The 15,848-nt window shown below is 35.7% G+C and overlaps 1 protein-coding gene across 3 annotated transcripts in view; it reads right to left on the reverse strand.

Moving 5' to 3' along the window:
* LOC125240394 (neuropeptide CCHamide-1) overlaps positions 1-15,848 on the reverse strand; it is a 94,163-nt gene that overhangs the window by 32,856 nt on the left and 45,459 nt on the right. For 2 of the 3 annotated variants that reach the window (XM_048148291.1, XM_048148292.1), the window contains one exon: positions 11,432-11,509. The exons of the other annotated variant lie outside the window; for it this stretch is intronic. In XM_048148291.1, the coding sequence (XP_048004248.1) occupies positions 11,432-11,509 (78 nt within the window). The remainder of the gene's footprint in view (positions 1-11,431; positions 11,510-15,848) is intronic. 3 annotated transcript variants of the gene reach the window in all.

Raw genomic sequence — 15,848 nt, forward strand, 5'->3', positions numbered from 1 at the left:
TAAATATACTAGTGTTATTATTATTATTATTTTATTATTATTTAATAACAGTTAAAGAAGATATAGCCTGTATTTATCGTAAAAAAATTGTTCTTGTAGTCTATTTTTAAACTGATTCACATTTTGTGCAACGTCTTCTGGGAGTTTGTTCCAAGAAATCGATCAAAAAGATTTTTCGATTGTTATTAACTAGATTTATCGAAAAAAAATACAGAACAACTTTAAAACATATCGAAGTTCCGCTCTCGACTGTTTGCTCCTTCAAAACTTAATCAATCGTTACCAAATTTGAGAATCTGAATAACAATGAAATAGTCTATGTCGGACCGTTTAATTTTTTTGCCTAATTGTTGCCAATTTTGAATACTTACCACACCTTTTTTTGCGCCATAATCAATAAAGCCGTTTTTGGAAAATTTTGATGGGGTCTAGCGTCTTTAAAAATAAGAACATCAAAATCAAAACGGTCCGACACAGATAAAAATTATAATAATCTGTGTTGAAAAAATCATTGCTCTATCGTCAAGAACCAGGGAGGAAATAGCCGAGGTGTCTGTATGGAGAATTGATCCCTCCCGAATCGTCTTAATTCTTTTTTTGTTATTTGTTTCGCTTTTTGTTGTATTTTTGTAAAACTGTTTAACGTCGGGATGAATTGTAAATGAGTAACTATCACGGTAACCGAAGACCATATTCTCTTTAATATTATTAACATTTATGATGATTGAACCTATACACCGTGTTTCACTTAACACTAAAAACCTGAAAACTGTTTGTTCAGAATCGCGAGTAGAATCGATTGAGGTATATCTTGATGGGGGTAATATTTTTTGTTTTAATTTGTATTATTAGTTATTGATTACGTGCCCATTCTACAAATTCGTAATACAACATTGTGCATATCATATTGTTAGAGGTTGTATACCTTTTTCAGTATTTAAGGGTATTAATACTGGCTGGTTACTTGGACGATTTTTTTTCTGCTACGAAATAGACGTTGTGCGTCAGTTTAAATTTAAAGTTTATCATAAGTCATAACAAACTGAACTCGTACCTAATTACAACCTTGTCATTTTGAATTTTAGGTGTAAATTTGCTTACTGAGTCACCTGTCCAATTTGAAGTTTACTATGAGACAGGTTAAAGTGCTTTACATTGCCATAGCTGTCTCTTGGTAAACCTTGTGTCGTTGCAGTAACGTACACAATTAAACAGTTTGAAGGCTTATGATGGTAGCTAGCAATTATTTTATTGAGTGTAGAGTTAAAAGCCGAGTAGAGCTGCACAGAAAATTAAAGATTCAATTCAAACAAATAATAATCATCAGATTAAAAAATGAACATTCTAGATACGTTTAAAAAAATAAAAATCAGTTGGGGTGTCTGAGGTTTTGAGTGATACCGGAAACACGGTGTATTGTATACGTCCCACTGCTGGACACAGGCCTCCTCTCACGCATGAAAGAGATGGCTCGGGTTGTAGTCTCCACGGTAGCCCAATGCGGATTGGGAACTTCACATACACGTTTGCATTTCTATGTAGATGTATGCAGGTGTCCTCACGGTGTTCAATAAATGTATTACCAATATTACCATTGATAAAGCTTGTATCAGAGGCATGCATGTTAATAGAATGTACTTATAAACACTGGTGCCTTTTCAGAATGTGATTTTAAAAATATAGATTTTTATGGCTACAAATAAGACCATAGATTAAATATAAGAAGATTATACAAGCCGCGCATGTGACACGCACATGGTTTCGGTGACCGCTTTCCATCAGGCGGACCGTATACATGTTTGCCACCGACGTGGTATAACAAAAATCCCATATATTAAAACGCGACCGCCTAAGAACGCGCATACACTACACCACACATAGATGGCGCTACAAAAAAATGTCTTTTAGCTTTCGATTATACTTGTAGATGGCGTTAAGTGTCACTTTTGACATAGATTTATGGCTCGAAAGTGACACTTAACGCCAATCTATAAGTAATCAGTTCAGTTCAGTTCAGTTTCTTTATTGGTAAAAATTAAACATTTTACAGGTCATATCAGGTTATCACAGAAATAGGAAGTTAAAAGGTACACAATAAAATAATAAATTATTAATTAAATTCATTATAAAGAATACTTAGGTCTACATTTACTTTATTGAGATAATAATAATGATTGTGCAGCTATAATTATATTATTACATTATTTAGAAATAGTTACATTCATACATCATTTCATAAAGTCCTCGACAGTATAACATGCTTGACTTAGGAGCAAAAGTTTAAGTTTCTTAACAAACAGCGAATCGTTTCTTATAGCTTTAATGTCATGAGGAATTTTATTGTATATTTTGGGCCCGATTACACTGAGCGACTTTCGAACCTTCGCGAGTCTATGGGTAGGAGCAACTAACACGGGCAACCTTCGGCTGTTTTCTGAGCGAGTAAGGTAACTGTACACTATTCCGGGATAGTAAAATGTGGTACATTATTCCGGGATACTTTGGTTTTTGTCGCAAAATAAGGAAACTATCAGTAAAATCTTAATTTAAGGCAGTATTTTATTAACTATAGATCAAATAGAACCGAAAAAGTCGATTTTCGAATATCTATCATATCTTTTGAAGCCGTGAGGTACCTCCAAACGCGTCAGTCGCAACCACGCAGTGGTTTCTATGGGCGTGTTTGACGGTCAGCTTAACGCGGCAGCGGAACTTCTTAAGGGTTTACTGTAATGCGGGTAAGTTTATTTATATTAAATTTGTATCATAATTGCCTTATAGTTATTAAAAGACATTTATATCATCTTTTCAAATTAATTTAAAGCATATTTTAATTAAAGTACCCGCTCCCGGAATAATGTACACCATTTTGACGCGGTGTACATAATTGCGGGAGTATCCCGGAATAACGGAAACACAGTCCGCAATGTTTTTATGTTTTATTACTATATGCGGTGAAGTATATTTATATATTTGATGTAAATATATTGAGTAAAGATTACAGATTATAGTGACATAATTACGGTACATATATTTTTTAGATTTTAGTCTCATAATTGAGTACGAAATATATACTCGTTGAGTAATACGTGCGAAATATTGGAGTGTGGCATCGACATTAAATTTGTTTTATTTCACAAAATTACAGCACAAAGGTTACTTATTTCGATGTTTTGAGTATAATTGTTATATAATCTTCCAATGTACTAAAAAAAATTTTTTTTGTCATTTAACATAGCCTTCGTTTTGACTGCCGTAATTAAGTACACGACTTTATATGAGTGTATCTTATTCCGGTATGCCTATATAAAGTATATTAAAATATAAAAACACAAAATAAGGTATAGAGACCCGACTATTATGTTTTTCAACTTCCTTAGTTAGCTAAAAATCTTTATACCGCATATTGGTTTGTCCGTCAGTCAGTCTGTCCGTCTACGATTTAGCTCAATCATTATTAGTACTAGAAAGCTAAAATTTACATGAGGATAATACATAATAGGATAGACATACATAAATATAAAATAGTACAAATTAGTCAGACAGTCAATCTGTGTAAGAACGGCCTATAATATTTATTTATTGAGTACTATTTATTTATATATACATACTTGAATAACGTATCACCACCATAATTATATGTATACGGTGTAGCTCAGTAATCACCAGTACCAAAAAACTGAAATTTTCACGAGTGTCGTGCAATTTTTATATCCGGCAATAGCTTCTGGATTGAAATTAAATTTTGAAAAAAAAACCCCGACATTGTTAAGCGTTTTTCATCAAACATGGCTAAGAACACTCTCGACTAATTCAGCTTTCAAACGAAAAAAATTAATCTAAATCGGTTCATCCATTCGAAAGCGATGCCTTAGACAGACAGTAAAACTTATAACACCCTGTCATTATAATCATATAATAGTTATACCGTAAAATATCATATTTCCCATCCCACCCCAACCCATCAAAACATTGCCAATTATAAAAAATACACTCTGTATAAGCATCTATCAAAACGATATGAGCATTTATATATTTACGTAAACAATATTTTTAATTCGTTTTTTACATTATGCTTTAACAACGTGGACTTTAAAGGTATCCCGTAATTACGTACAACGACTCCCGGAATTGAAGCCATACCAAAATTGTATCCCGGAATAATGGGCAAACTAAGGTTTAAGTAAAACAACGGTAATTTCTATAAATTAGAAGTTACGATGCAAAATAATATCTTAAATCCATCGTAGAAGACTTATCCTTAAAATAAAATAATTAACACGACTAGAAACGTCGCATTTTTTTTACAATACTCGCTCAAAGTCGGAAACGTCTTAAGTTCCCGTAATATGGGACAGTTACCTTATCGATGGCAATGAGGCATTTTTTTGTGGCGCCATCTATGTCTGGTGTAGTGTATGCGCGTTCTTCGTCGGTCGCATTTTAATGTATGTGATGGTGATCTTCTTATATTTAATCTATGATAAGACGTAGGTCTTAACTGACTATAATTTATCCTGTTGATCTACTTATATCTATTACATGTTCGAGTTTCACTGCTGACAAAGGTGCATTATCGTGAGTGCTCTGATTGGTCACTAATCCAATTCGCCTAGGCCTTAGATGCACTACATTATGTCTGTGCAGGGCACTAAAGTGGTTAAGTGTATAGATCCCTTAAGGCCGATCACATTTCCTTTTATGCAAATCACTCGCGACGCCTTAACGAGCTAAGTGCGCATTATGTAACAGGATCTTTATCTTTTTAGCGTACATTTTCAAGTATTAAAAAATAATTTTCGTCGAATACGTTCCCCCTTAAGGCTTCCATAAAAGCTACATCAAATTGTGAATTGGTAGGTTAGATATCATTACAGCCCATGCCCTGGCCCCGCAGCCGAATGGCATTTCTACGACGCGAAACGAAAACGAAACGCCGCTAAAGGTAGTCTGGGTCTCTCGCGCTAATACGCACGAGCTATAGAGATAGATATCTACGAGCGTTTCGTTTCGTGAGCGTTTCGTGAGCGTTTGTGCATTCGGCTACGCACACTGTGACAATGATCCGGACACATTCCACTTAATAGCTGTGCTTTTTTGATGCAAAAGAGCGATTCACAAAATTGTACGGAATGCAGGACAATTATAGAAGACGCTACTCACGTCATGATGGTATGTGTCCGAAACGAAGCTAAAAGACTGTTTTGTAACGAAGTATAACATTAATTTAACTATATTTAAAATAACTATATTTTGTCGCTTCCTTTGTCTAAAACTGCCAGAGATTTGTACAAGCTGGTCAATCTGGGCGAATTGGGCGTCGTTAAGTTTGTAATTAGGATTTAGTTTTTTTAACATGTATGACATTATCCTCCTCTTTTTTAGGGTTCCGTACCAAAAAAGTACAAAAGGAACACCCTTATGGCGCGACTCTGTCCGTCTGTCTGTCTGTCACGTTCTTAAATATCTCGAGAAGTACTTAATGCTATCGATTTGAAATTTGGCATAGTTATCATAGTTATGAACATTGTTAACCTCCAAACATTGAAAGTATTATTTTCATAAATGTATATTATATTGATTGTAGAAAATGGCCAAAATAAAAGGGGGGCAAACTCCTATCGTGCTAATACAAAAGAGTGGTAGAAAGGGTAGCGTATCGCATATCTATATTTATGTGACGACGCGTGAGGAATTGACCATTTGTCTATGCCACAATGTGCAAATCTCAAACAATCAACTATGTAACGTCTGTAGAGACCGTAATAAGTATTGAATAATAAAATATTTTTTTATCAGTTTCCCTAAGGATCTCAAACAATAATTTGCAATTGTAAATTTAATATTTCTCAGAAAACGTAGTGATAGGTAGGAAATCTATGAACATCCAATCAAATCGTGTGAACATGTTTATTGTACGTAAATCCGGCGAATGATTTCCCTCAGGACTCATACGCTTAGCGTGTTTCTAAACGCAAAATGACGTGTTATATTTTAAGCACGGCCGGCATTTTGAAGTTATTATTAATATTTTATTATTGTTTGAAATTAAAGGCAAAATGTTTAATTTAAACATTTTTTTTTTGGGATATTAATCCTATTAATCTCTGGAGAGGTAAGTAATACCTGGCACGAGTGATATAGTTTATCGCGTCGATGCATCCTCGTCGCTCTTACAGATAGCACACTTAACGAAGCCTACCTCATCGAATCTAATCTCATTTTAGACTATGCTGACGTTTCATATCTTGACCTAACGGAGGACCAACTAAACAGCCCAGACTAAATAAACTTGAGCGCATTAAAAATATTTGCATTCGGTTCATATTTGGCTTACGCAAGTATGATGTTTCTCACTTTCGCTCACAGCTCAAGTGGCTCCCTATTCGCTATCGTCGTAACTTTCATATTTTGTCCCTCTTGTATTGCATTTTATTCCTTCCTACAACTCCCCAGTATCTCAAGGGGTGTTTTAGTTACCTTAATTCTGTAAGGTTGTCCCGCAGTCTACTTCTGTCTGTCCCATCTTCTTCTTCAAAATTTTACAACTCCTCTTTTACCTTCAAAGCTGTTCGACTCTGGAACTCTCTACCTCCGGGCATTAGACGGGCTCAATCTCTTTCTGTTTTTAAAAAAATGCTTAAAGAACATTATCTATCTCTCCCTTAGTGATCGTATTGCTATATTTACTCTGTGGTTGGTATGATTGCTGTATATTTTTGGTTTGATACTATATATCTGGCTTGTTGTATATTACTATTTAAGTATGTTTATGTAAGTCTATTTATATTCTCTTATATGTGTATGTTTATTCAATTTGTGTGTTGGACATTAGAATAATTATGTTTTTTTTATTATTTCGAAGCACCTACTCTTTTTGATTATGTTTGTTATTTCCGCTACCCAAAGGTTGTCTGGTAGAGATCGCTCTTTAGCGATAAGACCGCCTGTTGTCTGCCTCTATTTATAATCATTTGTTTTGTCTCCACTGTATCTTTTGCTGAGGTGTGCTAATAAAGAGTATTCTATCTATCTATCTATCTATCTCATCGGAAATAATTCGTGTATAAGCGAATTTTGGTATAATTGTAGGGAATGATGTCTTAATCTACATACTCAAAGTACTCGGGGGTGGGGGTGGAGATAACGGGTGGAAGGGGGTGTAAAGGTCCCTTTTTTTTAGTTTTTCGTGAATACCTCTTAAACTGTGCCACGTAGCAAAACATGTTCTAAGACACAAGTAATCTTCAGAAAATTCTCTACAAAAAAAGTATGTACACTTTTTATCTGGGATGTTCATGAAATATGGAGAGGAAAAGATGGCCAGAAAAGTTTTTTTTTAATAATACAAGTGTAATGAAAAACATTGTGTGTAACTCTGGAAGTATAAATATTACTAAGTCGAGTCTTTAAATCGCTCTGGCAAGCCGTCGCGATTTAACTTACTCTCGTTAGTATTGTTCAATGTACTATTATTTTCCATCTTTTCCCCTCCATATTTCATAAACTATTCCCAGTGATCCCAGATAAAAAGTATACATACTTTTTTGTAGAGAACTTTATGAAGATTACTTATGCATACCTCGTAACGGATGTAGCAAAACCATAGCATTTGACAGTTTGATGTCAGGGTTGGCGATCACGATGAATAATTTATTTACTCTACTGCATACTGCACGTATGATTGATAAGTACTAATAATGATATGATAAGTAAAAATAACCTTACTGACCCTCTTTAGATAAAACCTTGTTTGATTTTCTATCAAAGAAAATAGATCATTAATATGTCAATGTCATCAATGTTAAATGCATTTAAATGTGTATGTTATTTTATTCATAAGAGCACGCATTTTCTGGAATTAATACATTATGGAATCTTTATTACTTGAAAATATTGGTGTACTAGAAAAAAAACGAACTAAATATTTCTTGTATCGTATGTGCAACAAATATATATATATAATAAAGATTTAAAAAGATGTGTCGGGATTTAGTTCATCACTTATTTAAGAGAGAAACAGGCCAGCTGTCCCATATGTGTAGCGGGCAGGCTCAAGTACCTAGCCATATGAAGTGGAAACATGGAGTGACTATATACAATAGAGAAGAAGGTTCAGATGGATCACAACTTAAATATAATTCACGATGGTGCCTTTCATACATTACATTCATGGATAAGGACGTAATTATACAGAAGCATAGTTTATTTCAAAATTCTGTGGAGGTAAATAAGATGTTTAGTTAATAAAGATATGTTCAATAACATGTGTGTTTTTTTGTATTCGTAGTACAAGTACATACATAGGTAGTGACAACCCTGACGTACATCTGCTACAGATTTGCCGGTTCGATTACGGGGTATAGTTATGTCTTAGAACATTTTTTGCTACGTGACACAGTTTAAGAGGTATTCACGAAAAACTAAAAAAAGGGACCTTTACACCCCCCTCCACCCGTTATCTCCACCCCCACCCCCGAGTACTTTGAGTATCTGAATTAAGACACCATTCTCTACAACTATGCCAAAATTCGCTTATACACGAATTTTTTTTCCCCGACAGGCAGTTCAAAGTGTTCGTTGAGCGTGCTAAGAAATTGGCGAAAGGGACGCATGGACGTGATAGGCCATGTCACTAGTGATTGCCCGCCTGATTTTGTTTGTTTAAACACTTCAGCAAGGCAATCATGGTCGCGCGATAAATGATAAATGATAAAACATCAGGCCGTCCCTGATACCCAATTCCACGGACATCGCTCGGCTGTTCATGGTCCCGGCCGCCATCATGCTTTGTAGGTACTGCTGCTCCTAGTGCAGTGCATCGCGTAGGCCTCGTTCTTAAATATAATATCTACTAGCTTTTGCCCGCGGCTTCGCTCGCGTTAGAGACATAAAGTAGCATAATATTATGTCACTTTCTATCCCTTCAACTATCTCCATTTAAAAAATCACGTCAATTCGTCGCTCCGTTTTGCCGTGAAAGACGGACAAACAAACAGATACACACACTTTTCCATTTATAATATTAATATATGTAGTATGGAAATAATTCACTTGACATTGGCAAAGTGCCCTGGTAGCAGAAAGCCATTTTTATACGAATAACTATTCATCAATAGGTACAAATGCTATTTTTATTTTGAATTATGAAGAAAACACCGTTTTTCTCAGAATAAGACACTTTTTAAACGAAACGTTTAGCATACGATCGGATAGCGAAACCTTGACACTACCCGCGAAACCTATTTCACCACTAATTAAACTTCTTAGAACCCGTCCTTCCGTGTGTAAATAAATGTGCAATAATTGTGTAAATAATTCAACGATCGCATGTTTGTGGAAAGTGACAATTTTCCCTCGGCGCTAACTAGCTCTGGGAACGGGCGCAGAGTAGGCAAGTGCAGAGGCTACCGTCTATTGTTATTGTGAATAAAATCAATACTCATAATATATGACTGCTTGATAAGTGCCATTATGGAGGCGGGTTGGGGTAAATTCGGCAATAATATTGAAATTAATATATGGCAACGAGCATGACAGAGTGGCGCTGATTAAATACCTACACGACATGTTATGGAGCTGTCCATTATGTTCAAAGTTAATGCTAACGGTGGTCATTGGAATTAATTTGACACCATCAAATTTAACATGGAAAGGCCCACAAAATAAACCTGTCGTGTACCTAGCAAATAGCCACTTTTATTATACTGTAGGGAACTATAAGTGAAATGTCCTGATAAGAAATGTGTTGCTGTGATGTTGCCGTGATGAGATTATATTAGAGATTTTTTTTTCGCTGAGTTTGCCCGTAACTCCTTTGATATGTATGGTCTGCATGTATGGTGTACTTTCAATTGTCATAATTTCTGACAACATTTAAGTGTCGTAAAAAGTGACAATGGAAATCTGTTGGAAGTTGAATACTACGAGAATCGTACTTATTATTGTCACTCTGTTGATTCGTTTTGTCAACGGCCTTTTATCATAGTAAAGATTTAGTTCAGGTTTATTCATGTATTTTGCTGACAAAATCTTTGCTCATGCAAGACAGCCAGTCAACATTAAAGTTAATATTAAGTTAGAACATGTTTTAAGTTGCTGGTTTTATATCAAAAGCATACATTTAACATATACTGTGTTTTTCTTTAATACGTCGTGCGTTGATTACATTCAATAAAAAGCGTACAAAAATCTACTACGTGGCTCAAACTTACAAAGATCCTGTCGATGTTAATAAAAAAGTTTCTACAAAAATTATTTGAATACTCATTTTGCTAAATATAATATAACATTTAACATCTTGCGCGTGCATTTTATCTTTTATGGAAGCTTCCTAACTACATTGTCAATAGCTGGATCTAACAATATTTACATACATACATACATACATACAATCACGCCTCTATCCCATAAAAGGGTAGGCAGAACACATGAAACTACTAAAACTTCAGTGCCACTCTTGGCAAATAAGGGGTTGAAAGAAAACGAAACTGACAATATTTATTCGCATATATTGCTATTAAATATTTTTACAACCTTAATTGAGTTGAACTGTGCAGACATCTATACTAAAATACCTAAGTACATATAAATACATTGACATTTGGCAGTAGAACGCGTGCATGTTTTGACGCTTTGGTTTCGTTGCACCTAAATATCATTTTATTTATTAATTTACCAAAAAAATCCTAGATAGTGAAAGTGAATAGTGTCAAAAAAGCTTCAATTTCAGGATGCATAAGTCAGATTTTGCGCTTCAGTCAGAACTTGTGAATACTAGAGGTATGTATGTACATATCATATTGGATCTGATTCGAATGTCATTTCAAAGTTTGAACGAAACATCGTGCGTTATGCATATTACGAGCTACATCCTTCGCAATGACGTAAGAATCAGATGTAGCTTACCTAATCTGACCCTCTAGCACAACTTTCCTGGTCGCGCGCGAGTCCATATATCAAGTGCGACTTCATTTATGGACTCGCGCGCGACAAAGCAAGTTGTGCTAGAGGGTCTAATAACATAATTTGAAACTCTAGCGGAATATTAGTCATAACAACAATAAATAGCCATTTGAAAATTAGGTATCATACTGAGAAATGAAATGGCCGCGTTCACTTTTCAGATTTAAACAAATTGACATTAATGAAAAAATTAAATAATTTTAGAATATTTTGACCTGTTTTTAAGTTAGACTAAGAAATGATAAAAATATAAAGTTACTGTAAATTAAACCAAAAGTGAGCCGAGAATCGGACACTGGTTTTCAGTTTACTCCGATATAGTTGTTACCTCTAGTCAAACGCTAGCCGCAACAGTATAATTAATAATTTAGACATAATTTTTATTTAGGACAAAAAATAACATTATGATATTCAGATGCAATGAATCCGTTGCGTTTCGACAGCAAAAGCGCATGCGTTCTCATACCTCCGCGCTGGCTGCGCCACCCGTTGACCTTCTCATACAGCCCCGCTGACTTGCTACCTATTCTGTTAACTCTCTGTTCTGTGGACGACACAATCAGGTTAATACAAAATGTATAGAGTAAACATATTTTTGTGTATCAGAAGTTTTATGTACGGAGAAATAATTTGTGGTTATTTTGTGAGAACTGTATTTGGTTTTTGTTAACAAATAAAAAATCTGACAGTGAAAAAAAAAACATTTTCACTGTCAAATTTTTTTATGACACCTACCTACTCATATTTATGTCTGAAAATTTGTGACAACTGTGTTTCTTATGACTTTGGATTACATATTAGAATTAATTAATTTATTTATTGTCTATTTATTAGGTATAACAACAGTAAAAACTGAATGTACCTTACCTAACCTTAACGCATTAGTAAAAATGTAACAAGATTATTTTTGTGTTAATATTATGAAGGTACAGTCACTGACATAAATAAGCATGATTTTTGTACCTTGTCGCTCTAAATCGTTTGACAATTTTTTATGACATTTCAGACACGACGTTAAAGTGACAAGATACAGAAATCATCACTTATTTATGCCGCTACAAATTATAGAATACCGGTGACTGTACCAATGATTGAATATTACGTTTTACTTTTAAGCAAAGCAAAATTTTTTGATAGATGAATAGTTATTAAGTAGAAAGACTGAAACTCGGAAAAGTGTTAAATTATTGCTAAGTACTCTATGTTCAGGCGAAGTCGATAAAAATGTAATACGAAACCGCATGCGAGCAATTGATTCTCAAATTACCTATGTCGTATGATATGATGGAAATTTCTCTCATATCAAGGAAAACAATCGAATTCGGTACTTGCATCGATAAAATTGAATAAACTCTTGTTATTAATGAGGGAATGTTTATTTTTATTCGGTTAATGAAAACATTATACGACCAAATAAGTAAGTTAAAGCAAGCGCGGATCCAGCTTCGTGCCCGGGGGGGGTCACGTAGTAAAGGCCCAGGCCCCAGAGGGGGGGTCACGTGGTCTATTTGTATGGCCAACCTAGGCTCCAGGGGGGTCATGACCCCCATGACCCCCCCCCCCCCTGGATCCGCGTATGAGTTAAAGATAGGTTGCTCAGTATTAACCGACAAATGTTGTAACAACCCGAAAATGTACGAATTATAAAACTTTTGAAATTAAATTAGAAAGGTAGGTACTTTGATGTCAACTTAAGTCATAACCTCATTTTTAAAGGTTTTGTTACTATCCAAATTTTATTTTTAGGTTACGTTCGAGTGGAAATGGAAGCGATATTTAAAATTGAGAATAATTAAGGAGGAAATGAAGAAACTAAGAGCCGTTTCGTTTATATAAATAATCAGATCAGTAGGCCTAGCACAAGATGACCGCGGGAGTATGTCGCCGCGAGATAGATGACACGTCTTTGTCTAATTGTATTAATGACATAAGGACAGGACGGCGACATACTCCCGCGACCATCATGTGCTACGCCTGCTGAATAAAACTTTATTGCTATCCAGATTCACCAAATTCACACAATACAAAATTAAACAAAATATTCGCGCGCGCGCTCGTTGCGCCACCGTCGCCGTCGCGGCTCATACTTCCATATCTAAGGTTTGATTTCGTATGCGTCGCATCACCGTCGCGCGACCATCGCCCACGCAAGACACGGCGTAGGAGTTTAAGTTTAATAAATGTACCAAATTTATAACCTCCTCTAAATATAAATAAATATAACATAATTAATTATTTAATTAATTCGTTTCAATACTCTATGCCTTGCATGCACCGACCTGCCCTAACATTACTATTTCCTAGTTGCTAGCTGAACGTAATATATTACACGAACTCAGTCCATGCACCTTTCTAACAAGCTTACTCGAACGAACTTGCAAATTGCTTGTTAGGTTCTTATAAACGCATTTAATGCGTTTATTCAGTGTCAATAATGCCAATTTAATCCTTAGTAGTGTACGGAAGATGAAGTCAAGTCAAAATATTCTTTTCTCAAACATGCAATGAAATATTGTCTTTACGTTCCTTAAAATGGGCTGGGAAGTATCGCTTTTTGGGCGCAACAACTCGAGAGGACTGTAAAGGGATTTCATATTATTTTTCAGGCCTAGGCCTGCAAAGTAACTTTTTTTTATAAAATATTGTCCTTTAGAACATTTTTTTTTATTTCATTGTATGTTTGAGAAAAGAACTATACATGCCTCGGCGTGAAAACGGATTCCCGGCCTCGTATCCCTATCCGGCCTCGCTCGCACACTCGCTCGGCCGTATATATCCACTTGGCCGGAAATCCTCATTTTGGCCTCTGATGTAATGTACTATTACGTTCCTTAAAATGGGCTGGGAAGTATCGCTTTTTGGGCGCAACAACTTGAGAGGACTGTAAAGGGATTTCATATTATTTTATAGGCCTAGGTAAAGTAACTTTTTTTTATAAAATATTGTCCTTTAGAACATTTTTTTTATTTCATTGTATGTTTGAGAAAAGCACTAAATGAAAAGACTCGTACTCGGCCTCGCTCGCACGCTCGGCCGTTTACCCACGAAATCCTCATTTTGCCTCTGAAAGTACTAAAAAAGTCTTTTTAATCAAAGAAAAAGTCTAATGTTTTCAGCGTTCATTTTTCTATGTATGTATGTGAGATTCTTTGTTCCATTATAACTTCTGATTAAAAAAGTCACAGCAATGTATTGGTTAAATTAACAATATTGTTCATTTAATAGTACTAAAATTATTTTTATTTTCATATTTTTTCAAAATGGCGATTCTCAAGGTAGTCCGAGGCGTTACTTGGAAAATGTCTACATAAGGCTTTTGCGATAATTATGAAATATGTTTGTTTTTATCATGCAGAAACGTCTGCGAGCGATATTACATATTTTTTTAAATTAAAGAAAAAATGGAAGAAAATGCAGCGCAGTTGGGAGCGCGGCTGGCTCCCGCAGAGCCAGAGGTCGCAGGTTCGAGTCCTGCCGGAGGTGTGATCTTTTACATTTTTCCTTTTTAAAAAAATATGAAAGGTGTGTTTTTCATTATTAAAGTTTATTGAAAACTTACTTGTAAACGGAAACTGCGCATCGCTATAGCTAACTCTTTCTATCACAGCACTTTCTTATTGGTGCGACACAGACAGTCGCGTGCTGTTCGCCACGGACCGAAGCCATTTGCCTACGGTCCTGGATACGTAGCCGAATGACACAAACGCTCAGATATCTATCTCTATCTCTCTTGCGTATTGGCGTGACAGAACCAGACTACCTTTCGCGGCGTTTCGTTTTCATTTTGCGTCGCAGAAATGCCATTCTGCTACGGCACCTGCTTAGATTTTTTTTTCTGTTTATGTTACCCTTATCTTCAGTTTTTCGGCACAAGTCTGTCTTATTAAACTCTTCCATCTGAGCGAGTCTACCCGGAATCTCTTTAATTAAATTAAATACGAGCAAGTTTCTGTTTAAGTACTTTGTTTTACATATTTTTGGAACATATTTTGTTGAACTTTTTTGTGACCCGTTTCCACCATATCGTAACGACTGACAATCTTCGAGCGTCGCTGATTCGAGTCCGGTTAGAAGATATTTGATTCATTATTTTCCCCTTTTTTTCAATAAAAAGATGTCGTAAGTCGTGGCAATACATAAAATCATTGAACACATTGCTTGCCAGCAATCAGCAGTACATTCCTTGTCTTCACTCTCATACAAAATCATACCTACTGGTATTAAAAGTAAAGATACCTACAGAACTGAAATCGTCGTGTCGTAGCTAATACATTGTCTGACAACAATAATATCATACGAACGCAGCTTCAGGCCGTCACGCCTAAACTATCCAATCGATGGTTATCAAAATCTGCATACAAATTGAGAAGTTACATTTGTTATTTTTTTGTCCCAAAATATGCATATTTAGTGCCTTACAAAACACTACTCGGTTTAGCATGAGAAAAACCGTAACACAGTATTTACACAGTCGCTCTATCGCGCGTTCCCGGAGCGTACAGGATAGTGCGCGTTTATGCTTGTGCGCGCAATCGCAAGCGATTGCGTGTTGTTAGTTTTTAAAGTTCACGTTCTTTCGCGCGTAATTGATTTTTGAGAACGGAAAGAGCGTGCGTGTAAAAGCTAATCGTGCGCGATAGACTGCGTTATTATTGTTATTAATACCTCTAGTATCGAATTATAAAGAGCAAGTATTCAACTACTAATTCTTTAGTCCACAAGCATATATCCGCCATCTTGCGCGCGCGAATGAACGTACGTGTAAAGACAACCTCAGCCACGCGATTGCGCGCCGGCACTGGCAGACGCAATCGCGCGTTCTTTCTCTTCCCCTCCCGTCAACTTTACACGCGAATTGTTCACACGCGATTGCTGTATCACGC

Source organism: Leguminivora glycinivorella, chromosome 2, assembly GCF_023078275.1.
Source record: "Leguminivora glycinivorella isolate SPB_JAAS2020 chromosome 2, LegGlyc_1.1, whole genome shotgun sequence".
Classification (NCBI taxonomy): domain Eukaryota; kingdom Metazoa; phylum Arthropoda; class Insecta; order Lepidoptera; family Tortricidae; genus Leguminivora; species Leguminivora glycinivorella.